Genomic DNA, 26,315 nt, shown 5'->3' with positions numbered 1-26,315 from the left:
AAGCTCTCCTAAGAAGCCCAAAAAAATTCATTTATTTAAAATTTATCATTTTAAAGGTTTACCTGAACTCATCCTCAACACAGAAATATGAGGTCTGCCTAAGGTTAAGAATAGTTAAGAACATTTTTAAAGTAGGAAAATTATTTATCTTAACTTTTTAATAAGCATGAAGTTAAAAAAAAAAGAAAAATCTTATTTAAGAATAATTTCCTTCTTAAGCTTTTTGAGAATCACTGGTGCTCTCCCTCTGGAGCACTTGTCAGGCCTATGGCTCTAAAGCAGAGAAGCACTTTCCAAAGGCTGCAAGAGTTCTCAGAGAGAGAAAGAGAAATATCAGTAGAATGACTAAAGCTAAGATTTTTTTGTAACAGTGCTCTCAATCCCTTTTCCCCTGTAGTGAGACATTGTTATGCTAATGACCCACCACGCTCTAAACTCGGACCAACAACCCCTCACTCTCCTCAGCCCAAAAACTAGAGACAGATTTCAAGCAGTCAGACTGGGCCTGAGTAAAGTTTCAGGTTTGATATTGAGAGATTTAGGATTCTGCTGTTCATCACCATTTATCACAATGGAGAGTGCAGATGTGGTTTCGGCTTTCATTTTCAAAATTTGAAAAAAAAAATTATAAAACCTCAAGTAGTTCTTTATATATCTTCTTCTGTTTACAGCCATTACTGAAATTAACTTTTATTTTACTGAAACTCACTTTGATATTATTTTATGTGGCAAAACTCAAACCAAATTGCCTCCATTCTAAACCTATAAATAGGTTTAGAAATCTCCCTCCGGTTGCGCTGCCTGTTGGTGACACGGTGAGCACACATTTATACATACAAACATGAATTCGTTAAGATTTAAATTGACATATGAATGTGTTAATTCATCGCGTAAATTGCATCCAACATCACCAAAATTCAAATCAAACAGCTTGATGATGTAGTCAGTATACTTCTAGTATAAACAGTTCTTTGCTTACACCGGGCATCACGGTGGCTTAGCGGTTAGCACACTCACCTCCCAGCGCTGGAGTTTCCATGTTCTCCCCGTGTCTGCGTGGGTTTCCTCTGGGGTCTGGATGGTAGGTGAATTGGCTTCTCTAAAAAAAGTCCTGGTGTGTTAGTGCATGAGAGTGTATGTGAATGAATGTCTGTATGTGTGAGTATTCTGAGCAGTGTGGATTGTAAAGCGTCCTTGGATATCTAGAAAGGCGCTACATAAGTGTAATGATAGAATCATGGAGTGGTGGGAAGTGTTACCACCTAATGAAGAGTAAGGCTGACAGTGATATGTGATGAACATGGTGGCAGTACAAAGAATATTGTTCCTAAAGATGTTATTTGAGAACAGGCAGTTCATCTTCATGCTGTTCGATGTTTAAATCTGGACCTACTTTATCGCCAATTAGGAGTGTCAAGAAGGCAAGGGCGGGTGCATTTGTTGGTGGACATGTCCTGAGTGACAGCAGTTATCCACTCCGAAGGTATTTACTTTTTATTGTCCTAAATCCCCAGACAGAGGCTTTATAGAGATATAACATGGCACACTGCAGAACACGCAGTGTTGTGGAGAGAGATTTGGGCATTGCGAAAATATGTTGTCGATGCCTTTACAAGTCATCGGGGGGCTTCGGTGTTCACCAGCACACAGCTGTGCCATAATTGATGTATGTGCTATGCTTCATAACATTGCAGTGCAGACTGGCATACACCTTCCTGATGAGGAGAGTAAGGAAGATGAGGAAGGGGAAGGACACATTCCTGCGATATTACCAGGAATGAGGAGAGAAGGACTTTACCAAGATGAAATATGTGACCAGGGCGGCAAAGTGGCACAGCAGGTAGTGTCGCAGTCACATAGCTCCAGGGACCTGGAGGTTGTGGGTTCAAGTCCCGCTCCGGGTGACTGTCTGTGAGGAGTTGGTGTGTTCTCCCTGTGTCCACGTGGGTTTCCTCCAGGTGCTCCTGTTTCCTCCCACAGTCCAAAAACACATGTTGTTAGGTGGATTGGTGACTCGTGAGTGTGTGTCACCCTGCAAAGGACTGGTGCCCCCTCCAGGGTGAGTTCCCTGAACTGGATAAGTTTTAGACAACGAATGAATGAATATGTGATCAGTGTTTTTTTCCCACTTTAAAAATTAAAGTAGACTCCAAGGCATTTATTGAGTGCAAGTCATGCACTCAAGTCATGGCAAGTCTTAGAGTTAATAAAACGGCCAAGTGTGTAACTCACATTGCACAGATTCACATATTGCTTTGCGAATGTACAACTTTTGTTCATGTTTTATACGAGTGTGTGAATGTGTTTTGCACTATATTCACAGTTGCAACTGTAGTAAAACTGTGAGCGTATGATATTTTTGTACTTGTGTGTAGGATTCTATTTATGCACATGCAATGAAGAATTTGTAAAAGTGTAACTGTTGAGTTGTATTTGTGGGAGAGGAAAAGAATCTAAAAATAAACAACAATGTCCATCACCTGCTCCTGGAAATAAGCAGTGTCAGGTGCAGACACACTGCAACAGAAAACACACGACAATACAGTGTACAGTGTACAGTTTGCAACAAGTACACCTGTCGCAAATACAGAAATGAGGGCCCCTGGGTGTGTAGTAAATTTTAGGTGTAAACTTCAATTATATTCATAGCTTTTATAAATTTTGTGATATTTGCCATTGTATATTTCTTTTGTAATCTGACTATTTTAAATGAATCCTTGCAGACAATTCCCGTTTCTAGATCTGGCCAAAGTTTTCACTTATTTATTGTGCCTGTTGCAATTTAGCTGTAAAGCTTTAATTATAGTTATAAATTATATTTATTATGGTTATCTACAGTAATATTTACTGTTTTTCAGTTTAGGTTGATTTTAGAAGAACTTTTTTTCTGTAATCTTATTTTAAATAAATACTTGCAGATAATTCCTATTCCAAAAGAAATATTCAATGCAGAAAATTAAATGGGAGAAAAAAAAATGAATTGAACAAGAAAATTTAAACAAATAAGACAGACACCAATAAGAAAAGTAAAAAAAAAAAAAAGCCAAAAATACTGTAAATGAATGAACGTGGCTTTTAATAGTTCCATCGAGGCACAATGATACTGATGATACTGTGCTCACCGCGTCACCCACCAGTAGCTATCGGAGGGAGAGACAGTGGTGAGCACATTATTTATGGGTGACAGTGGAGGCATTATGGTTCAATTTTTCTCACATATAATAATAGCAAAGCGGATTTGAAAACGAAACCTGCATCTGCATTATCTGTTGTAATAAACTGAGATCAAGAGCAGAATCTCTAAATATCAAACCTGAAACTTATTTTACTCAGACCCAGTCTGACTGCCAAGTCGACATCTTTCTCTAGTCTTTGGTCTGAGTTTAGAGGGGGGTTGAGAGCACAGTGTTCTTTACAAAACAAAAATAAAAAATCATAACTTCAGTCATTCTAGTGCTAGTTGCCTCTTCTGTTTTATGTGTGGCTGTGCAGACCTCCTAAGCTACAAAGAGTATAGGTACTTAGATGCTTTTGGCAAATGTGATTTTACTGAATGTATTTCAAACGTGTGTTTCAGTGTTGTAGCAAATGGAGACGTGTTGAATCCAGCTGTGAGGTTTCTGGTTCATAACCGTTTGCTGGGTCAGTTTGAGCGGATTCTGGAGATGGTCACTGAGAAAATGGGGTTGAGGGTTCTGGGAGGAGTGCACAGGTATGTCTCCTTTACACCCAGCCAAATTAAATCAATTCAACTTACTTAGATTTGTGATGTAAAGCACTGAACAGCGCCCCTTGTGGAGCATTTTGTTAAACATGTGAATATGTAAGTTACAAGCCAGTTCCATGAGGTGTCCATGAGGTATCATTTTAGTTACATGATTTATTTACCAGTCTTTGCTGAAGTGTGATATGTTAGTTCCTATTACATTTTAGAGAATAATCAAATAAAAAAACAGTTTTCTGTAGGAATCATTAGTATCCACTGATAAAAAAAACAGAAACCCCAGCAAAATGAAAACAAGTTTGAAAGATAAAATGTCACCTGTAGTAATAAATGTTTCTGTAGCTTTGATGTTTCATGTGGTGTTCATGTTCATGTCCACTGAGAATTTCCCCCCCTCCCAGCCTGTACACATTTGATGGTGTCCCTGTTATGGATGGGAAGGAGTTGGAAAATGGCCAGTTTTATGTTGCAGTGGGCAGAGACAAGTTTAAAAGGCTCCCCTACGCTGACCTTCTGTTCACTAAGCCTATGGGCATAAGGAGAGTGGTGAGGTGAGATGTACCTCAGAGAAACATGGAGAAATTTTAGATTAGAACAAATATCTAAAGCAGTTGTGTGCCTGTTCTTTGGTTGCACTTCTGGTTGAGCAAAAACATAGTATTCATTTGTCATATACATATAAATAAAATTCTGATTAATATTTTTGACCTATTGTAGATCAAAAGCAGCCTCCTTACCACCAATATATGGATTTAGAAGACAAAATGGAGATGTAAGTATATTGCAATTAATAATAATAATAAGAAGAAGAAGAATAAAAAAAACAATTAATAAACAATTAAAAAAATAACAAAACCTGAAAACAAATTGCATTCTTTTTTCATTTCCAATGGCCAACATAGTTTTGTGCAAGTACCTTCTTTTATGTAGTAGCTTGATAAATATCGGAGCATATTATTTTCAGTTAGAGCTTTGCCTAAAGTGAAATAATTTTCCTCACAATTAGCTGGGGAACTGCCTCAGCAAGTCAACAGCAGGTTGTGGTGAATCCGGGGAGACGAAGACCAGTCCTCCAGCACATAAACCTATGTCCTCCCTAGTGCGAGAAATCTCCCAGGCCAGGCTTGTGACTCTTCGGAAGAAACGCAGTGGACTGACAATGTCCTTGAGCGCCCAAGAAAATGGTAAGATGCATATAAATGTAACTATTGCTATACATTGTGTAGCTATATGTTTAGAGTACTTTCTCTTTGGGTTGGTTTAAACAGCACCAGTTTTTTCAAATTGTTTATCACAGCATTATTTTTTTATTATTATTTTAGATATGTAAAAAAAAGCCACAGATTAACTCTTGACTGCAGTTGTTTTTATGCTCTTCCTTTTAAAACAAGAAAACCAGTGTAACACATTAACTGAGTCGCATTGTTACACTGATTACACAAATAAGAGCTAACTAATTCAATATTCACTGTGAACGAGGTGACATGCTCATTCATTAAGCTGAGCAGTACATCACAAAGAGACCTAGTGCATGCTTTATAATAATTGTGAATCATAATAGAAATGTATGTGTAGATGCACTACTATATTTCAGTGCTATGTTAAAGAGGTGTCAGCAGATGGTCTTTATTCTGTAATGTTGACTTGCAAAGCTCATTAAGTGGTGGTCGTGTGGAGGTATAAAAGGTACGGAGCTCTAACAAAGAATAGTAAGAACATATATTAGAACAGATGATGTGAAATGGTGGATTTTACCATCATTACAAATCCCAAATACCGCAGTAGTAAATATCACATTTTGTTTGAGAGGCACAGTGACAATCTTTGCTCTCTTTTCTTCCCATTGCATTTTATCTCTCAGCCATCACAAAATATGATGTAATTCAGTTGTTTTTATTACCAAGTCTGACCTCAGGATGGCGCTGTTGCTTTGAGTTTTTGTGAACTTGGCAGTGTCACTGAGTGCATGGTGGTGTGAAGAACATTACATCACCCACAGCCTCTTTTTCTCTCTCTCTCCTCATCATCACCATCACCACCACGCTTCCTTGGAAGCACCTCCTGTCTGTCTTTCTCGCTCACTCTCTCTCTCTTTCTCTGTCTCTCTCACACTCACTCACACACACACACACGCACACACACAGGTGCGAGAGACTCTGCCATGCCTAGCTGACTGCTCCTTCCTTCCCAGATCTCTCTGAAGTGACATTTAGGAAATCACATACTGGAATTCAATGAAAGTACTCCACTAACAGCATGATTTTTAAACATTTATCAAAAGCAGCTTGTTCTTATGTACAGGCATAGCATGATTTAGGCTTATGGGTTTTTCATAAATTCAAATGTTTCTATATCACAAAAGCATCTTAGAAGCAGGGCAGCGCTTGTGTGTGCGCGCTTGTGCCTTCATTAACACTCCGAGTAGCTGATGGGACTCTATTAAATCTCCATGGCAATGAAGTACACACATCTTAAAGTGCACTGCTAATCCAACCCCTAACAATTCCCAGACTGCATGCTGCCATCTGTACACCACTTCTAGAAATCTGGAGGGAGCTTGTGGTTGAATTACACATGTAGAGAATTACATACTATTTGTATGCTATAGTTATAACCTATTTATGTTTCTGTTATTCCTTTTCTTGAGGTAGGTCTGCAAAATATGGCTTATACTAATTGTTATTGCTGTGCTGGCCACTGTAATAATAATAATGCCGAAGGTGTGCAATATGCATATAAGTCATCTAACCAGTCAATATGTAATTGTGTGCTGTCTAAACAGTCTGAGACATATCAGATGGGGTTCTGTAGGTGTGTAAATTAATACATTGATTCATGCAATGTGCAAACATCAAAATGTTTTTACAGATGTTTTTACTTTGTTACTTTGTTAACATGATTTATATCATTTTCATTTGATAACAGTAAATGACATTGATATTTGTGTTCACAAAGCAGCTTTCTACTTGACATATTTTCAACTTCTGTATTAATTGCCATTTCTTTTTGTCCTTTTTATTTAACCACACTACACCTACAAAAGTAAGTCAGCAGTGAGATCTCACACTTAGAGCAGAAAGCACTTTCACTATAATCGAACTCATTTGCAGAGGAAATAGCACTGTTAAGGGAAGTGTGTAACAGATGGTAAGTGTTAAACGAATGTAGGGCAAATTCACCAAATCACATCAGATAATGAAGCCAGAGAGCAGGAGGAGATGAAGGAAAATGTATGTGTGATTGAGAGCTAGAGCAAGAAATAAAAAGAGAATTAGACGGAAGGAAGGAGCAAGAGAGATCAGGAGGAAATTGGTATGGCACTGTCTGAGTTTGGTAATGGCAGGGAAAGATCAGAGGGTCGTGAGGAATTGTCTGGAGGCAGCTGACAGCTTTAAAATACTGCTTTTTTACCCTCTCTTTTTTGGGGCTCTTGTGATAGTGTGATAATATTAAAGTAAGACATTAAAGACTCACTGCTTCTGCCCTCTCTGCACAGATCAGAACATGTGTATGTGTGAGAGAACATGAGAATGTTTCTTGTTCTTTAAAGAATTTGGGCATAGTCAACTAGTACAATCCAATTTTCTTATTTGACTGAAGTGAAGCAGCAGAAAGGAATGTGTGACCAGACAATGGAAGGAGACTTACTTGTTGCTATTTAATTTTGTTCATGATCATTCTTTATTCTTATGTTGCTGCAATGGACATTAGCTGTATTGTTTCAGGCAGCATGGTTCAATTCTCTGCTTGCCTACTGTATTCTGCCTGTCATTGTTGCACTATTGGCTGTGTAGAATGTTATGTAGCTATAATAGGCATGTATCACCTGTTTTCTGTTAATTAAAGTTCTCCCACCAGTTAACACACACAAAAAATTAAACTAAGATAAAGACAATATAATCGCAGAAATGTAACGTAAGCAATGTAAAAAAGTACTTTATATCATTATCATTAACAAAATCCACTTCAGACCCCTGATTTAATATCCCTCTCTCCAGGCTGTGCTGTGGCTTACAGCATGGCTTCGCTTGCTAACCTGCTAACTAGCTTGCTAACTAAGGGCACAGAGTATACACAATTTAACCAGTTTGAGTGGGTGTACTCCAATTTTAGGCACAAAGCTGACAAAATTAACTCTGGTGTTGCCTCGGTTCATTGTGTTATTATATATATATATATATATATATATATATATATATATATATATATAGTGTTTTATATGAGTTTTAGGCTTCATTTGCACAAAAATATTGATGAGTCTGCATATAGGTGGAGTGGGGAGAGTTTTTACTGCTGGAGAACCTGAATGTGGTGTTTGCCTTATCAATAACCACATTTATCTCAAAATTAAATAACGAATACCTACCCAACGAGCAAATATCTGAACACTCGAATACTTGGGGCCAGTCCTATTGTTCAGAAAATCAGCAGCCAGCACCTGCTTTAAAATGAACGCTGCAGTGTGGCTCCCAGCATGGCTCCGGTCACTGAGTCTTTCGCTAATTCGTGCATACACGGCGCCACTAAAGGCAAAGAAAGTACATGAATTAACCAGAGCTTCATGGAGGTGTAAAGCTGACAAAATGAACTGTAGCATTGTCATGCTTCGTTGTAAGTAGGTTGCTGTAGTGTGTTAGGCTGTTTTGGCTTTGTTCAAGACTTATGTTGAAATGCTGAATACATATTGAGTGGAAGGTTGCCTTTATCGCGACATTTATCCAAAAAAACGAATATCCAAATCTCAAAATTATAAACCAAATTCCTGCCCAGTGAACGAATATCGAAATATTTGGGGCCAGTCCTAGATGTATTCTTGAAATACTAATGACTAAAATGCATGACCTGTGATGGAGCCGAGGGTGTTCTGTGTACTGGATTTGCATAAAAACACCCTCTATCTTAGTTTTTTGCATTGCAGATTAAACATACACAAGGTTTAAAATTAGTTTTATATCCCAGCCAGCTAAGAAAAGGAGTCCCAGAGATCACAATTGTCTTGGTGGGTAAGTTGGCTGCTGTGCTCCCTCCATCTCACTGCTCATTGTGATGCTAGCTTGCACAGGCAAGTGACAAATTTCTAGTTTGCATTTTCTTTCACGTTTTAACTGTTCAGGGGAGTTACATTAGTAGCAGGAAAAAAGTGATGGACTGGACACACGTTTAAGAGAAATCATGTGTTTGCCCCTGTCTCCCTGAGGCTGTTAGCACTGTGCAATCGAGGATAATAATTAGGGAGGCAGTTTAGCCTCCCTTATAAAGAACTATATATATATATATATATATATAGTTACTCTATGGTTTGTCCCTGTACCTCAAATCCCCTTTTCCAGAAGTCGTCTGTGTCAGATTTAAGGTGACTGGCCCAAGCAGACAGCTCATTAAATACTTGCTATAAGGTCACTGTAGAGTTATTCTGAATCAGCATGACCACCTGTGTTCCAGCCGCACTCACGCCATTAGCCCCCACTAGCTCCACACCAGCATCTGACAGGCCTCATTCCTCACTGTCCATTGCCTGACACAAAGGCCAAGCCTCTTTCCAGAGTCAACATAGAGGACAGAGAGAACACTTTCAAATACTTCAAGATGTCCATAGTGCTAACTGAACAAAAAGACAATAGGACATTGTTATTAGTATCATATGAGTCAAAATTTTAACTTGGTTTCAGTTCAGGAAAATGTGACATGCGATAACATTTTTCAACATTGCAATGACAATATGACCTTACACTGAACGATCACTGGAATAGTAGCACTATTAATATAGTCAGTGGTGCTGATAAAATAGACAAGGAGTGTAGACAATGTTGTTGACCCTAATCCAGTGATTGTTCAGTGTACAAACAAATAATGAAGAGTGCAAACAGATAATGATGCCTGTTAGTTAAACCCCGCCAGCCATTACCTGGTCAGTTGTTTCACGCTGTTGACGAGGCACTGTTCTGGGTGTTTATGATTATTATAGCATGTCTGAGTAATGGAAGATTAGCATGAGTGAACATATGTGACATTTCACAGATCAATCTAAACTGGCATATTAAATGTTATGTTAATATTATATATTATTTTATTATATATTATAATAAAAATATTATATTAATATGCTTAATATATATGGATATTTACATTTACGGATACAAAGTTATTAAAAAGGACAACTCTGAAAAATGAAAGCATTGTTGCTGCGGTCAAATGACCGGTGCTCATTACTTCTAGTGAGACAGCACAGCCTTTTGCTTGAGTTTTCTCATAAGCCTCCTCATTTGGAGTCATAATGGGTGAAAATGGGTATCAAGTGGGGCAAATTTCAGGCTTATGTTTTAATTGCCAAAACTAAAAAGGTGAATAAAACTTTTGCATTTATAGCAAGAATTAAATTGACAAATGACTGTAATGTTATGTTAGCTATGTTTTGAGGCATTATTTTCTTGTCTAGTTTATAATAAACTAAATATGCACTAAAAATATACGTTTGCATTTTGTCAAGACGCTTATTTCATAGTTTAAATTCCGCATTAAAATTACATAAGACCCCCCCCCCCCAGTACTTATATTCTTATATTACCTGAAGTACTTGAATCTCACCGCCAAATCTCTAGTGTGGTTGTGGGCTAGGCCCCTGTGATAACAAGACTATAAAATAATAAGTAGAATTTAGTAGTAGAATAATAATAACAAGAATTTGTTTAAATATTTAAATAAAAGGGAAACTATATTTTTAGCCAATTAAAACTCTTACTTAAAGTCAAAAGTAAACAAACAAATATATAAATAAATCCCCATTTGTCTTACACCCAGTAAGAATGCCACAAAGTTCCCAAATTATATTAAGCATCTAGAGTACTCCTCTAGAACGTACGTGTTTGTACATCTCTTCAATTCTTGTGTAACTGTTCTGTAAGAAAAAGTGGAATCAAACATGTTACATTTAAACCCAAAATTGAAAAGAACAACACAAAATCTGGCAGAATAAATGGAAAATACAACCCCCTTTGTTGACCTGACAAAAGTGGCTGAGACAAAACCCTCCCTGAGAGAGTCAGCACTTTAACAGTGAAGAAAGGAACGGACGGTTCTTAGCGTTTATTTGTGAGGTGGGGTCCTGATGAGGAAAGCTACACCAGTGCCGGAGAAACTAGGATTTCCCGGTCACGTGTGGCGCTATCCACCAGCAAAGCAAACCAAGTTACTGTGCGTATTTTGCCAGACTACGGCTAACATGAGCTAGTAACACATTACACTTTCTGAAGTGATATGTTTAAAGACTGCTGTGAACAATTAACGTTCACTATAAAACTCTAAGTCACAATTCACTCACATGAAGACAGATCTTTGGAGACCTAATATGAGCATTTTGTGATAAAACTTGGTAAAACCTCAGAGCCCAGGTTTCTCCAGCTCATCTAATCACTCGCTCCATCTCTCAAATTCCCCCCCCGGCCAATCAGCGACAAGATTTAGTAAAGATTGGCAGCTAGAGTAACGTAGAGTAGACTTCTACTGCTAGAAGGTGATTTACTGAGAGGTAAATCTTGCCAAAATTGAAAGAAATAAAAAAATACAGTTCTGCTATTTCTTTTTGCAAACGTGTGCTTAAATACCATGACAAAATTAAAAATTAAATTTTATTTTTCACTCAAGCATGGGTCGGCACTGGCAAAATTAAAATAAAAAAAAGTTTTTTTGTAAATTTTGTAAACATTTTCAAAACTATGCTGGTATTTCATGGTCAAATATAAAATGAAAAAGTTAATGAGGAAAAGAAAATTCAAACACCACTTTGGCTTTGTTTTTTTCTTTATAAACTGGATAAAAAGTGTGAAAGTGAAAATGCAATATGCATTTAGCTTTTCATTTTCAACTACAGTATAAAACAAATGGGACAACATTAAAATGAAAATGGAAAAAGATTCTGTTTTCAGCTCTATAGGCGTTTTCACTGACTAATCGAAAATGAAAATATAAAGCGCCACCTACTGCCAAATTCTTTTTCATTTTCCACTTTGCCTTTTCATTTTCCGATTTTCATTTTCAGGATGAACAACATGCAAATATATGCTGATTAGCATTGGGTGGAGTGTGTGGGGCTACTCTCCCTGTTTCTCGTGTGACCCCCGCAGAGCTGCTGGGCGATAGCAGAGCCTGATCAAGCTACGTTGATTCTGAACATCCCGCTTGCAATGAACGCCCTCCTTGATTATCTCAGGGAAGGGACAACGCGAAATAGAGTTTGCTTGCTGGGTGAAGCAGCCCTGCGTAGGTTCGCCAACCTTTCCGTAAAAAATATGGAATCATCCCGTTTGTGGACAGTAAAAGATGTGATCCGTATTGAACCGATTTTGGACGTGTTTGGTCCGAATTTCTGAGATTGGACTGTTAAGATTTTAGAGAAACACGCTTGTCTCCCTCAGTCAGGGGCAGATACTTCATGGCTCCCAAACAGAGAATGCACTTCTCATTTTGAATTTTTTTCATTTTTCATTTTCATTTTAATTTTGTCCCATTTGTTGCACGCTGCAGCTAAAAATGAAAAGCGAAATACATATTTCATTTCAATTTCATTTTGACTCTTTTTATCCAGTTTATGAAGAAACAACAAAGCCAAAGTGATGTTTGAATTTTCTGTTCTTCATTAACTTTTTCATTTTAAATTTGACCATGGAATACCAGCATAATTTTGAAAATGAAATGACAAAAAGCTTTTATAATTTTAATGTTGTCAGTGCTGACCCAGGCTTGAGTGAAAAATAAAATTGCAAATGAAGTTATTTCATTTTTAATTTTGTAATGATATTTGCACACGTTTGGAAAAAGAAATGACAAAATGGTATTTGCATTTTCATTTTATTGTTTTCATTTCAGTTTTAATTTTAGCAGGATTTACCTCCCATACTGGTTAGGCCATTAAGGCTTGCAATCAGTTTGTCCTCTCCATAAGCTCTCTTACAATGCACATTAATAACCACACACTGTTAACCCAACATTGACCTTTCATTACAGTCATTTTAGCTACACAGAAAACACAGCTACACAGAACTGGCCTTCAAATCTGCAATGTAAAATATTGTTATACACCCTGGGCTACTGTTATACATTCTGGGCTACAGCTGCTTTGGAGAACAGTACAAAAGGTTGGATTTTGTGTGGTGCAAAAATATCATAATTTGACTTGTTTAGCAGGCAATGAGGGTTCAGGGCGTGTACACAATGCTTCTACATTTTTAACCAGAAAAACTATAGGAATCAATGAAAAAAGTTCTGACTTTTTCAGGTTAACAGCCAGGTTGTTGTCTAGTTTTGGCTGTTGTACAGGCCTATAAGGCAAAATTAATCAAAGGCTCTGAGAACAAACAGAGGGAAGAGATAAACTGATAACAGCTGATTGTGTGAGATGCATAACAGATGTCAGATAAAGGGTTATATTGTTGGGAAATACACTGCCTGGCCAAGAAAAAGGTCACACACTCTAATTTTGTTGGACTCCCTTAAGCTTTGCTTACGGAATGCATTTGCTGTGGCATCATTTCCACAAGCTTCTGCAATGTCACATCATTTATTTCTGTCCAGAGTTGAATAATATATTGAGAAATATCCATTGATGGAATAAGTTGGTAATTCAGTATATTCAGGTAGTCAGCTGACCTCATTGTTTGGCCACATAATGTTGCAGACTCTATAGACCTGACCAACTGCAGCAACCCCAGATCATAGCACTGCCTCCACGGGCTTGTACAGTAAGCACTAGGCATGATGAGTGCATCACTTCAGCTGCCTCTCTTCTTACCCTTATGCACCTATCACATTGCACATGACCTTCTTCCATTGCTCCAAAGTCCAATCTTTATACTCCCTAGCAAACTGAAGCTGTTATTGTTAGCCTCACTGATAAATGGTTTTCTTCAGGTTACACAGCTGTTTAGTCCCAAACCCTTGAGTTCACTTCACATTTGTGCATGCATGTGGAAATGCTCTAAATTTGACCATTAAACATATCCCTGAATTCTACTGTTTTTTTTCTACGATTTGAGTTCACCAAACATTTAAGTGATAGCGGATCACGATCATTTAAGATTATTTTCTGACCACATTCCTTCCTTGAAGAGGATGTTTCTCCACTGTCCATTCATTTTTTAATAATGCGGTGGACAGTTCTTAACCTGATTTAAGTAGTTTCATTAATCTCCTTGTTTGCTCCTTGTTTTCTCTGCATGATGCATGCCAAATTCTGACCATTCTGAAACAGATTAACATCGTTTACACGACAACAGGATGTGTCTTTTGACGTGTTTGTTTAAAAAATGAGAAGTTACTCACTGCATCAGTTAGGGTTAAATAACTTGTTACCAGCTGAAACATAATCGCACATGCAGTAATTATCCAATTGGAGGCTCTTGCCTATTTGCTTAGTTAAATCCAAGTGGTGATCTTTTTTTTTTGGCCAGGCAGTGTATTTCAGTATGTGTACGTGAAAATGACTACAAAGAGGTTTTCATTGACACACCCTCCATTTATGGATGGGTGCATTCTTCCAATATCTTATAATAATATACAATATCCATAAGATAACACTTTATAAAGCCTTTAATAAAGTTGGAGATATGCCAATTGAATAAATGTGAATTAACAGAACTGAAGGTAAAGAAGAATAGTTAAGGTATTATTTTCTTAGCTGCTCTATTGCAGACAGTGTGATTTGGGGAAATGTCAATGTGTACATGACGTAGTTGGTGCAGTCTTCTACATGCACTTGATTCTACATGCCTTTGCCTCCGAGCATGGAAGTAAAGGGTAGTGAACTTGATTCTAGATTTGTTGTTGTTGTAAACTAGTGTTATAGGTAGACTGACTGTAAAAACGCTACAGCCGAACTTAAAAAAAAAATACTATCCCCCATGGCTTGCTGAAGACAAAGCCTCTACTGTTTATGCACAGTGCTAGGTGTATTTATGGATTATTTTAATAAGGCATCAGCCTCCTGAGGCTCTATCCACCTAAAGAAACAGAATGACTTCCTGTTGTAAATAATGGCGTTTTGAGCTGTGGCTCTTAGAGAAGACGTCTGTTGGGAAGTGCCATTTTTGACTGAATATTTCTGCTGTGTTTTATGTTTTTGAGAAGATATACTTCCATGCATTTATATTTTTACAGCAGGGGAACACTAATGAAACCACTGGGAATCAATTACTGTGTCTGCTTGAATTTATCTTTGCCTGGAGAAGTGTGGTTTTGATATGAAAGTGCATGAATATGATAATGTCCAAATGTGATCAGAATCGAGATGTCATCACTACACCTGACACTGAACAACTTCCATAACTCAAATCAGGGAATTCCAAACACAGATATGTAATTCAGTTCTTAAAAATCTATATTAAATTACTCCTAAACTCTTCCCTTATTATATCATGTAATTATAAACAAGAAAATAAGTATAAAAATGACCAAAAACCTACTAAGTAGAATCCATTAGTAATTATGTGCTTATTTGTTCAAATTATTGTTTCATTATTTATAATCCTTAAAAATGTAATTCTCTTTTAAATGCTGTAGTCATTACTAGTTTTTTCTTTTCATTTTTTAATAAGATGGCCTTTCATGCAGTTATAAGAGTGCAAATATTGCATTTCTTTTAAACCTATTAAAGGAATGAAAGACCCCTGAAACACAATGTTTAAAAGTCCTTTTCTGCATTTTAAAATTAGAACATCAGAAATGGATTTTAGGTGGTTACTTAGTCTAAACACAGTGGCAGTGTTCGACAGCTTTTCACCTCTTAGAAAATATTAATTAATCTAACCTATATGTAATTTAATAATAAAATCCAGTCTGTTAACACACTCTTAATTGGCACAATTAATAGTTTATACATTTACTTGTGCTCAGAACATACAGTTTTCTCAAAACCTCTATGTTACTAACATGAACATGCACCTTCGTTTAATGACAGAATACAGTAAACTACCCAGTGGCTTTGCAGACCAACTTGAATCCAATTAAAGAGAGCGTGTATGTGTGTATGTGTAAAACATTCAGTTATTCAATTTCGCCCCCCAATTTCGCTCCAATAAAGTGTATGTTTTATCTTTTTTGTATGTACATTCCATGACAAATGAGAAAGGAAATGTAGCCATTTTCCTGAATAGGAAGTGTACTCAGTGCAGACAAAAAAGTCAAATGCCTCTGGAACAGCCATTACAGCAGCTAACAGTGGTTTCACTCCTATTATGTGTTCCTGTTGTGTTCAGATAATGACACTGAGAAAGCAATGAATCCCTCCGTCAGTTGCCAGATTGATTACAGCTTAAATATGCAAGCAATAAAAAGGTTCCTATTCACCATAGGGGATTTTCCCCCTTCCTGTATAAGCAGGGGCACTCATACACTGCCCCTGGGTAAATCAATATTTTTAAAATATTGTGAAGGCTCAACAATTAGTATGCCTTTGCGAAATTAAACAAACAAACAAAGAAATTATGTGACGGCTAAGCTGGCATTCATTGAATGCAGATCTGCATGGAGTAAGTGTACACTGGGCTTTGTCCAACACATAAAGGCACCACTTGGCTCTTTCATGCTTTTCAAAGCTAATGCTACTGTGGACAATTTGATAAGGTTTTGTTTATTTGGATTTGGCCTTCACAGAAAATAAAGTACGGTAAAAATCTACAGCACGGTAATGTTTACCCTGAAATGTTTTTTTTTAATTACGTTTTAGTGCATTAGTACATTTATCATTTATAAGAGGATCTGGAGTGTCTGCCAAACCACAAACCGAATACAACGACTATTTTTTTTTTATTTTTTTTTTTTTTTTGTGTTCTACCAAAGACATGCAAACATGGGATAAAAAATAATCATCCTGATTTTGTGCTGCATCTTTCATTGAATTGTCTGGCCTCCTCTTCCAATCACAGAGCTGAAACTGCTTTATGTGAGATCATAAAAATGGGGTAAAATGGAGCAAAACAAACCGAACTCTCACACTGTATCGAGCTGTGGCTCATTTTCATTTAAAGGAACAGGCACTGCTGACAAGCACTGACAAGCACAGGGCTGTTTAGACAGTCATATTTTGCCTGATCTTTATGGTATTTTGACCTAAGCATTTCACAGACATTTCATTAAGACCCCTGTTAACTGTTTTAACTTGTGGAAATGGTACATTATATAATCAAAAAACATATTCAGTACTAGTCAAATATGCAAGGACATCTACCAGTAGAATGGGGTTGCATTAAAATGTTGCTTTTTAGAATAGTAGAGAGTTTAAAATAGAAAATGCTATCTATTTATACTTCTTACAGTGCTTGTAACAATGTAAAATCTAAGAAATCTAATAAAATACTGAAAAAGAAACAATGAATTTGCAACAAACTTTGGATGGTAAATATCGATTTCAAAAATATTTTCATCCTACCAACATGTCTCCAGAACTTACTGACTCAAATGCATTAACGGGACCACATATTCTATCCATTAACTTTAAAAAGGCACACATAGGATGATGTTATGAGTACAGTAAATCTATTACTTAATAGAACTTTGCTCATTCGAGACTACTTTTTGAGGGTGCATATACATTAATTTATGGATTAAACTTAGGATTGGTATGTTTGCAATTATAAGCTCTTGAGTCTGAGCTGTGATTTTCACACACAAGAAGAAAAGTTATTTGTACAGAATATTCCCATTTACTTTTGGCTTTGAAAATATTGGAATAAATGGAAATATTTACTGCTTGTTTTATTAAAAATCAGATGTTATTAAGTCTACAAATTAGATATTCAGCAGGCACACCAGGTAACTTGGAAGACAGTATAATCTATTGTGTTTCTCATCAAATTGTGTACCAAGATCAAGGAAGAGTGTTCCAAAGCTAAACCAGCTACAAAAAAAAAAAAAAAAAAAAAAAGCAGCCCTTTGAAATAGGCCAAATTTGGACAGTGCACATATGAGAAGCAAGTATGGTGCATACTTTGAAACAAAGCTTTTTAACTGATTTATGGCAAATATGAATGCTTTACTAAATGGAGACACTCTATCAGGAAAAAAGTTAAAATTGCTTCAACCCCCTTGTGTCAGAGAATGCACAGAAATAGAAAGGCAATCAACACACATCTTTGTTCCTCAGGCATTCTTCCTTGCTCTTGATTTGTCAGGAGCCTCCTATAGCCGCCCTGTTTCCGGCTAGTAGTTAAGCAGAGAAGGCAACTACATTACTGCACCTAGTAACTGATTTTCCATCTTGGCTCTAACCTGTGGCTCTTGTATTTTCTCTGACACTGTTATAGATTTTTTATTTTTGTCTTATTTCAATTTAGTAATTGCAAGGTGATCTTTAACTTTTTCATAATATTGTAAAATTCCATATCCCTCTGTCATTAGCACTCTACACCTACATTTCTGCTATTTACAGCTATTTTAGGTGCATACTGTTGGAAAAACAGCATTAAACAATATTTAACTTCACTGAATCAAATTAAAAAATGATACCAGTTAAATTTAGTTGACCAAAAATATAACAACATTCACTATGTTTAACAGGAAGTATTTAAAGATTCAGAGTGAGTGTGTAATATTATTGTTTTAAATTGTTGTTCCAAAATGAGAATACATATATTTAATTTGCATACCTTTTTGCTTTCCTGTCTTTCCTCTTTGGGAAGAATAACAGTAACCTTTTTTTTGGACTGATAAACACACTTGGAACTTCACAGTATTTTGTTACTAATGTAATGCCTTTTAAGGAGATCATCAAATTGTCCTAGCTGTTTTATCTGTCTCCAGTATTTATCTGCACTCAACTGAACTTGCTATTTTGTTCATGTTACTGGGTGCCTAGGCAAACGTCATTTAGATGGTAGGCATAACCAGCCACAGAATTCTTACTAAACGTCTCGCTTGGTACATAATGACTTTTGCATGTAAATCAGCCTCAGTCTGGCAACACAGACAGCCGTTGCCTTTGAAAATGATGGCTAAGAAAACAGACGGAGATCATCTTCTGTTGGAGTCTGAAGAGATCCACCCCTCCACCCCCCAACAGTTAATAAAAGCAGCTTTAAAATGTTGTGTTTAATTTGATTTAGCATTTTTATGAGGCAGGCCCAGTGCTCGATCACATTAAAATGTTTATAGTCAAATTAGCTGCTCTGCTTACAGTCAATACTGTGGACTACTGTTAATAAATGTGCATGATTTCCATAAAATATTCAAAGAAGCCCATCATCACTTCAGCATTTCATCTCCAGCACCCAGCTTCAATCAGTTTTCAATTCAAAATGCATTAAGCATCTGCACAAAAAAAAAGGCTATAATCCACATGGAAATGTTTTTACATCCGCGTGTGAGGAGTTAAAGAAAATATGAGGTCCATTCAACCCACTGCTTAATTATTAAATGTATTGATTTCTTCACAAAATTCAGATTTATAACTCATTAAGTATTTAAAACAGTCATGTAATTTTCCTGTTTACTAGAGCATACACTTTTAGCAATATACATTTTAAGAAAATAATTACGCAACACCACTAAAAGATAAATGGTCGTTTTAATAGCTCTGCTTTAATAGGAGGCATTATTATTCACATATTCAATAAGGAAACTCATTTGCATTGAATTTTAATAAGACAAAAAATAAGCTTCTACAGCAGATGTAGCTTTGTTCCTCACACACTTCACTATCACTGAATAGTTGTCAGTGAACACTGTTCTTCCAATTACTGTTGATTTTCCACTGTTAAATGCTCTAAGTAAAGAATGCTGTTCTCATCTTCCCTAGACGAGTTAAGATGCTCAGTATCTCAAGGTTACCTTGTTTTATTTGTATGTTTATTAAGATTCAATATTGTATATTGCAGGAGTTTAGCAATTTTGTATCAAGAAAATTGCAATTGTGGTGCTTTTCTTTTTTAATCACTACCATCTTTAAGATGATTTTACCCCTACCTTTTCAGCATTACTCGGTGGTATGACCTCTAAACAAAAAGTACTGGCTTATCAGCATCAAATCATAATTTACACGTGTTTGTAATATATAAGTACACTTAATCAGGGCAGCACAGTGGCGCAGAGAGGTAGAGTCCAGAGTCCTGGGGTTGTTGGTTTGAGCCCCACGCCGGTGAGTCTCTGTGAGGACCTAGGTGTGTTCTCCACATGTCCATGTGGGTTTCCTCCGGGTGCTCCTGATTTTCCCATGCTCCAAAAAACACACATTGGTTGAATATGAATATGGATATAAATATTATCTTGGTGCCAAGAATATGTGAAACATTATCTTAAAAAATTATTTCAATATCTACAGCTGTAGAGCAAAATTTCAGACAGGGCGGCACGGTGGTGCAGCAGGTAGTGTCGCAGTCCCACAGCTCCAGGTGCCTGGAGGTTGTGGGTTCGATTCCCCCTCCGGGTGACTGTCTGTGAGGAGTTGGTGTGGTCTCCCTGTGTCTGGGTGGGTTTCCTCTGGGTGCTCCGGTTTCCTCCCACAGTCCAAAAAAAAAACACACGTTGGTAGGTGGATTGGTGACTCAAAAGTGTGTGTGTGTGTTGCCCTGTAAAGGACTGGCGCCCCCTCCAGGGTGTATTCCTGCCTTGCGCCCAATCTTTCCAGGTAGGCTCTGGACCCACCACGACCCTGAACTGGATAAGCACTTACAGATAATGAATGAAAAATTTCAGACATTTTCATGACAACTGATAAAAACTGACATATAATGTTTATAAATTGAGTTTATTAGTTATCTTAGCTAGTATCATACATTTAATCAGTTGTATTAAAAACTGCATTTGTCACATTTGGAATTTCAGTTATGTCTTCTGTTATGATGTTATGAGCGCTATGATGTCTAACAGTCTAGTGTCTATATATGTTTGTATTAGTTGTCATGAAAGCCTTGTGTATGTGCTGTATAACAACACTGTCCTTCTTTGTTTTTGAGCTGAAGTTGTGGATTTTGTCGCTTTTATAACATAACTGTTGGAGAAGAAACGTCAGTATATACATACATAGATAGATCAGCCACAAGATTAAAACCACTGACAGAGTTATGTCTAATTTCAGAGGAACCTCAAGGACTGGATTTTGTTCGGAGCATCTTTAAAATGCCAGGCCTTGTGGGATATTCCATGCATGCAGTGGTTTGTAGCTACACAAAGCGGTCCAAGGAAGGTGACTATCACAATTTGATCATGTCGGATCATTCATTCATTTTCTGTAACTGCTTATCCAGTTCAGGGTAGCGGTGGGTCCGGAGCCTACCCAGAATCACTGGGCGCAAGGCTGGATCACACACACTCACTCATATATAAACACACTTACGGACACTTTTGAGTCGCAAATCCACATACCACTGTGTGTTTTTGACCGTGGGAGGAAACAGGAGCACTCGGAAGAAACCCACGTGGACACAGGGGGAACACACCACTCCTCACTGTAGTTGTGTGATTATGACGCTACCTGTTGCGCCACTGTGCCACCCGCTGTTAGTTAGTTTGGTGCTACCAACAACCAAACTACAGAGACTCACGTGACTGCAGGGAAAGGCACAACCAATCACACTGGCCATATGTGTTACAGGGAGGTAGGACTCGAGTAGAGAACATGATTTAACCCTTTCTGCACCTCTAGGTTAATGAGATGTTGACAGATCTTTTTTTTTTTTTTAGCAGGGAACCAAATTATTGGTGGGGACAATTCAATAATCGCCGGTTATTGGTGGGAACACGTGAACTCCGTCCATGCTAATTCTACGCCCTTGATGTGAACATTGTCAAAGTGTGGTGAGAAAGTCTGGCAGGTCTAAATATAAAAGACAAACTAAAAGGAGAGAGCCAGGCAGTAACATAGACTCAGGAGCACCCTGAAACACAGGCATCCATTCTTGTGATGATAGGACCATTCTTCTATCATCCTTGTGATGCTAGGGCTTGGCTGATGCGATCATATTTTTTGTTTTTTAAGGACTGTGGTTGCAGCATACTGAATGAATTTCTTTCCAGGCCAATGTTATGAGGATGCAGAAAAGCTGTTCTAGTAATATTTTATAAAATTATAGATCTGGATCAATTATGAAGCCAATATTTTTTTAGCTGATGATAGCTAAAAGTCCTATGATCTATAATCATCAACAAATTACACTGAATCTGGTTCTTTCTTTCTTTCTTTCTTTCTTTCTTTTAATTTCTGCTGGTTTTTGAACCCAAAAGAGAACCTCCTAAATATTTAGAAGAAGGAATTAACCTGACACCCAGCATTTCATGCCTTTTACAATGTCCTCATGCTTGCCCATTTCTCCTGGCTGTTTGCTTGTTGCCAGTTTTAATGATATGGTTGATTGGTGAAAGGTTTGCACAATGTGAAAGTCAGTTTAAATTCGCACATGAAATGGTCATGATGTGGTTAACTCAAAATTAATAAATAAATAAAATATTAAGCTGAGGCCCATCTTATGTCAAATCAGAGCATAGTTTTACTCCCCTCCAGGGGGTGTCAGTGTTGTACCATCTTGTGTGCTATGGCTTTGCCTTATTTTCTCCAATTTTGGCTTCCACCAGATGATAGTGAGCAGAAAACAGAAGAGGAGGATGAGGAAAGTGGAGAAAAAGAACTGTCAGAGGAGCCTTCAGCACCTGAGCAGGTCTGAGCCTTAAACCTGATCTCCAGCAGTTAGCATAACACAGTGTAAGAGTGGTTACTGAGAAACAGCTCTTTGAACTTCTAGGGCTACATGAATAATTGTTATTCTTCTACAGGTTAAATGTTCAGTAAAAGGGCAGAGCAGACTGCACTTACATTGGCAGAAAACTATTTATCATTTCAAATGTAAAAGTTTATTTCAGCTTGGTTCCCAGTTTAAATTTCTTACTTGTTGTTTATTTAAAAAAAGAAGACATTTTATTGAAAATGTAAAATGGAATCACATTTGAATCAATACAACTTCTGTTGTATTGTTTTGTGATTTATATTTGGTGCAACATTCAATTAAAATGTAATCTAATATCATGGTTATGGTTAGGATACTGAGTTCATGCTTTACCTCTAGATCAGTGGTTATAATGGTAATGTGTAGAGCTCACAGAGGGTCTAATACTTATCTCATGAGCTAGAGCAGGTGTGTCAGGACAGGGAAGATCTCAAATATAGTGCTGAACATTTGTCCTAAAACATTTATTCGGTTATCTACAGGTTAGTCAGGGGGCAAATTACAGTTTCTAAAAGTGTAGACCTCGTACATGATTGTAAGCATTTCCAGAGTCAAGCAGAAATCTCAAACTCATTCACAGGAGAAGGCTGAGGGTGAGGAAGAGATTCCGGAGTCAGACGAGACTGCCCAAACTGCAGAGGAAGCAGAGACCACTGAAGAGGGTGTAGTAGAAACTGAAGAGGGTGCAGTAGAAGCTGAAGAAAGTGCAGTAGAAGCTGAAGAAAGTGCAGTAGAAGCTGAAGAAAGTGCAGTAGAAGCTGAAGAAAGTGCAGTAGAAACTGAAGAAAGTGCAGTAGAAACTGAAGAAGGTGTAGCAGAAACTGAAGAAGGTGTAGCAGAAACTGAAGAGGAGGAAAAGACTGGAGAGGAGGGAGAAGGAGAGGGGGAAGAAGTAGCAGAGAACGACAAACAACCAGAGGAAGATGAAGGACAGGGTGATGAAAGTGCTGCAAATGCTGAAGGGGAAGAAGGCTGAATGAAGGTGGAGGCTGAGAGATTAGAAGAGTTATTAGATGCTGCTGGATAAGAAGCTACCCAGGAAAGAAGAAAACCTATAAATGAATCTGGAAACGATGCAGGAGCTGGAACACCACTTCAAATGATTAATTGCTTAAGTTAGTCATTATTGGTTTTATTCAAGCAATCGAAGCAATGCATTTAGACTCATTTTTAGTTAATTTAAGAGACTACATGAATGTCTGCCCTCGATATGTGACTGAATAATGTCAACGCAAAGCCTCATAGAGTCAAATAAGCTACTGGTTATAGTGTGCACTGGATGTGTGGTAAGTTTAGATGATGAATGAAGCAGTTGTCTGTATGTGTAAATGTGTCATGTGTGCTCTATATTAAACCCTTCATTGCTGTTGTAACAAAACCTTGGATCTTGGTAACTTTATAAGAAAAGGAAACAAATATTTTCAACATATTAATTTAATGCAGGGAATTTTTTGTTAGTTCATTCATCACAAAGTCTAAAGGTGTGTGATGTAAGGTTTTGATGCAGTAGGTAATGCAAATTATCGCAATCTGTTGCCTTTAAAAGAATAATTTAACTTATTGTATGCGTACCATGAACAGCTATTCTAGGTCAACTGTTAAAAGTGAAGATTTAGGAGGCAACTCACCCAGAGTTCTGCATTTATTCTGAACTGTATTTCAGCTTGGTGCTTTATGATACTATTCATAGATGTATCTGTCACAACTTCAATAAACAAAACCATGACAGTACTGTGTTGTGTCATTTCACCTGCTACAGTATTCATTTCTTCATTTCTCTGTTAACTTTACATCTACTCACTGATACTATGTTATCATTTGTTCTTACAATATAGATTTACTGTATAGTTGTACCTTTATACATTGCAGCCCCTCTGTTGCCATGCACAATCTAACAGTTGCCATTTTTAAAATATTGGCCATTTAGAATATTGCTTACACACAGAGGATTTTTTTTCTCCACGTTAAACCCAATCCGTGCAGTGAAACACAAATTTAAACACACACACACACTTGTGAATACTAGGGGGTGGCGCTAGCAACAGCGACCGGGGAGCAGTTGGGGGATAGGTGCATATGCATGTATGTGTGGTGCTGGCCATGAGTATATTGTGCACAGTGGTGATAGTGGGAATTTTACAACATTAACACTGTTAAGAACACTGAAGGAGCACATAACAGACAAGAGGAACACATGGAAGAGGGTAGAGACGTGGCAGAAACATGTATCATTTTATCTCTCAATTTCATTCCACAGTAGTGGTTCACATTTCAATATTGTTTATTGTCCTGAATACATTTTCTATGATAAAAACAGTATCCAGTTTAAAGACAGTAGTTGGTTGACACATGACATGAACAAACGTCTTAGTTGTTGATTGTGGCTGATAAACAAACAACGTAATTGCATTGTATTAAAAATGTGTAAAATGCCCTTTCTCCACAATGCAGTTTGTTACAATGTATTATAATATATCTCACCTCTTTTTGTTCTTTTACTGTGTACATTCTGTATCAGTGAGGACATCAGTGTCCCAGTGTTACCTCTATCATAATTACTGCAGCAGACATTTTAAAGGAAGATAATTCAAAGCAGATGAACATTCATTCGTTCATTATCTGTAAGCGCTTATCCAGTTCAGGGTCGCGGGGGGTCCAGAGCCTACCTGGAATCATTGGGCGCAAGGCGGGAATACACCCTGGAGGGGGCGCCAGTCCTTCACAGGGCAACACAGACACACTCACACCTACGGACACTTTTGAGTCGCCAATCCACCTGCAGCGTGTGTTTTTGGACTGTGGGAAGAAACCGGAGCACCTGGAGGAAACCCTGAGTTGCTGTGTGACTGCGACACTACCTGCTGTGCCACTGTGCCAGCCTAGCAGATGAACAGCTGAGCAGTATTTTGACGCTCCAAAGGTCCATCCCTCTATGTTCTCTCCTTATTAACATTATTATTATTCATTCATTCATTCATTATCTGTAAGCGCTTATCCAGTTCAGGGTCGCGGTGGGTCCAGAGCCTACCTGGAATCATTGGGCGCAAGGCGGAAATACACCCTGGAGGGGGCGCCAGTCCTTCACAGGGCATTATTATTGTTATTATTATTATTTATAAATTTTTTTTGCTTAGCTTAGCTAGCTTGATCTTTAATCTTCTGGCCAGAAGAGTTTTAATAATGCTGTTGGCTAGCACATCTCCAAAGAGTCCAGACCTACAAGAGCTCAGGAACAGTACAACATCCTTCTGCAGCCACATCTGGATGAAAGGCCGCAAAGTCACAGCAGAGTTTAACTCTCTGAGGAACAATATGCCACTAAAAGGGCATTGTATTCTTGAAAAAATATATATAAAAAGTTACATTGACCTAGTAATAATGCTTAATCTCTTATAATTCTGACTGAAACTGAGTGATGTGAGGATGGGTCCATAAGCTGTATCTCAAAATGGTTGAAAATAATACAATGTATTTGCTTGTTGTTATTATTATTTACAAAGGATTTTCTTGACTCTGCTCTAAAGTATTTGTCCACATCATTTCTTATTAAGCTCAAAATGAGTTGAACGAAGGACAAGACAATATTTTGCCAGACTGAAATGTCTGCATTCTTTACTGTGTCTATTTTTTGAGCCTGTAACTACTCTATGTGGCCAAATGTTTGTGGGCACCTGCCCGTATAAATTTGTTCTTACGTCACGGGTAATGCGGTAACTGCTTACACAATTCTGGGAAAGCTTTTCACTCGATGTTGGAAGATGTACGGTTTCATAGACATTCAACCACAAGAGTTATAGTGAGGTCAGATATGATGTTGGATCACAAAAGATATTTCACTCCAGAATATGTTCTTCTAATGCTTCACAGCTGAATGGAGGGGGCTTTTACTT

The 26,315-nt window shown here is 37.5% G+C and overlaps 1 protein-coding gene across 1 annotated transcript in view; it reads left to right on the top strand.

The window, feature by feature from the left end:
• LOC136709002 (doublecortin domain-containing protein 2-like) overlaps window positions 1–24,087 on the top strand; it is a 30,087-nt gene extending 6,000 nt beyond the window's left edge. Inside the window, exons 4-9 of the mRNA XM_066683958.1 lie at window positions 3,578–3,712; window positions 4,126–4,275; window positions 4,442–4,496; window positions 4,731–4,908; window positions 22,277–22,359; window positions 23,006–24,087. Coding sequence (XP_066540055.1) covers window positions 3,578–3,712; window positions 4,126–4,275; window positions 4,442–4,496; window positions 4,731–4,908; window positions 22,277–22,359; window positions 23,006–23,401 — 997 coding nt within the window. The 3' untranslated portion in view covers window positions 23,402–24,087. The remainder of the gene's footprint in view (window positions 1–3,577; window positions 3,713–4,125; window positions 4,276–4,441; window positions 4,497–4,730; window positions 4,909–22,276; window positions 22,360–23,005) is intronic.
• The last annotated feature ends 2,228 nt before the right edge of the window (window positions 24,088–26,315 follow it).

The sequence above is a fragment of the Hoplias malabaricus genome, chromosome 10 (assembly GCF_029633855.1).
Source record: "Hoplias malabaricus isolate fHopMal1 chromosome 10, fHopMal1.hap1, whole genome shotgun sequence".
Lineage (NCBI taxonomy): Eukaryota > Metazoa > Chordata > Actinopteri > Characiformes > Erythrinidae > Hoplias > Hoplias malabaricus.
The sequence above is the reverse complement of the archived record's forward strand: the minus strand, read 5'-3'. Positions and strand labels throughout refer to the sequence as shown.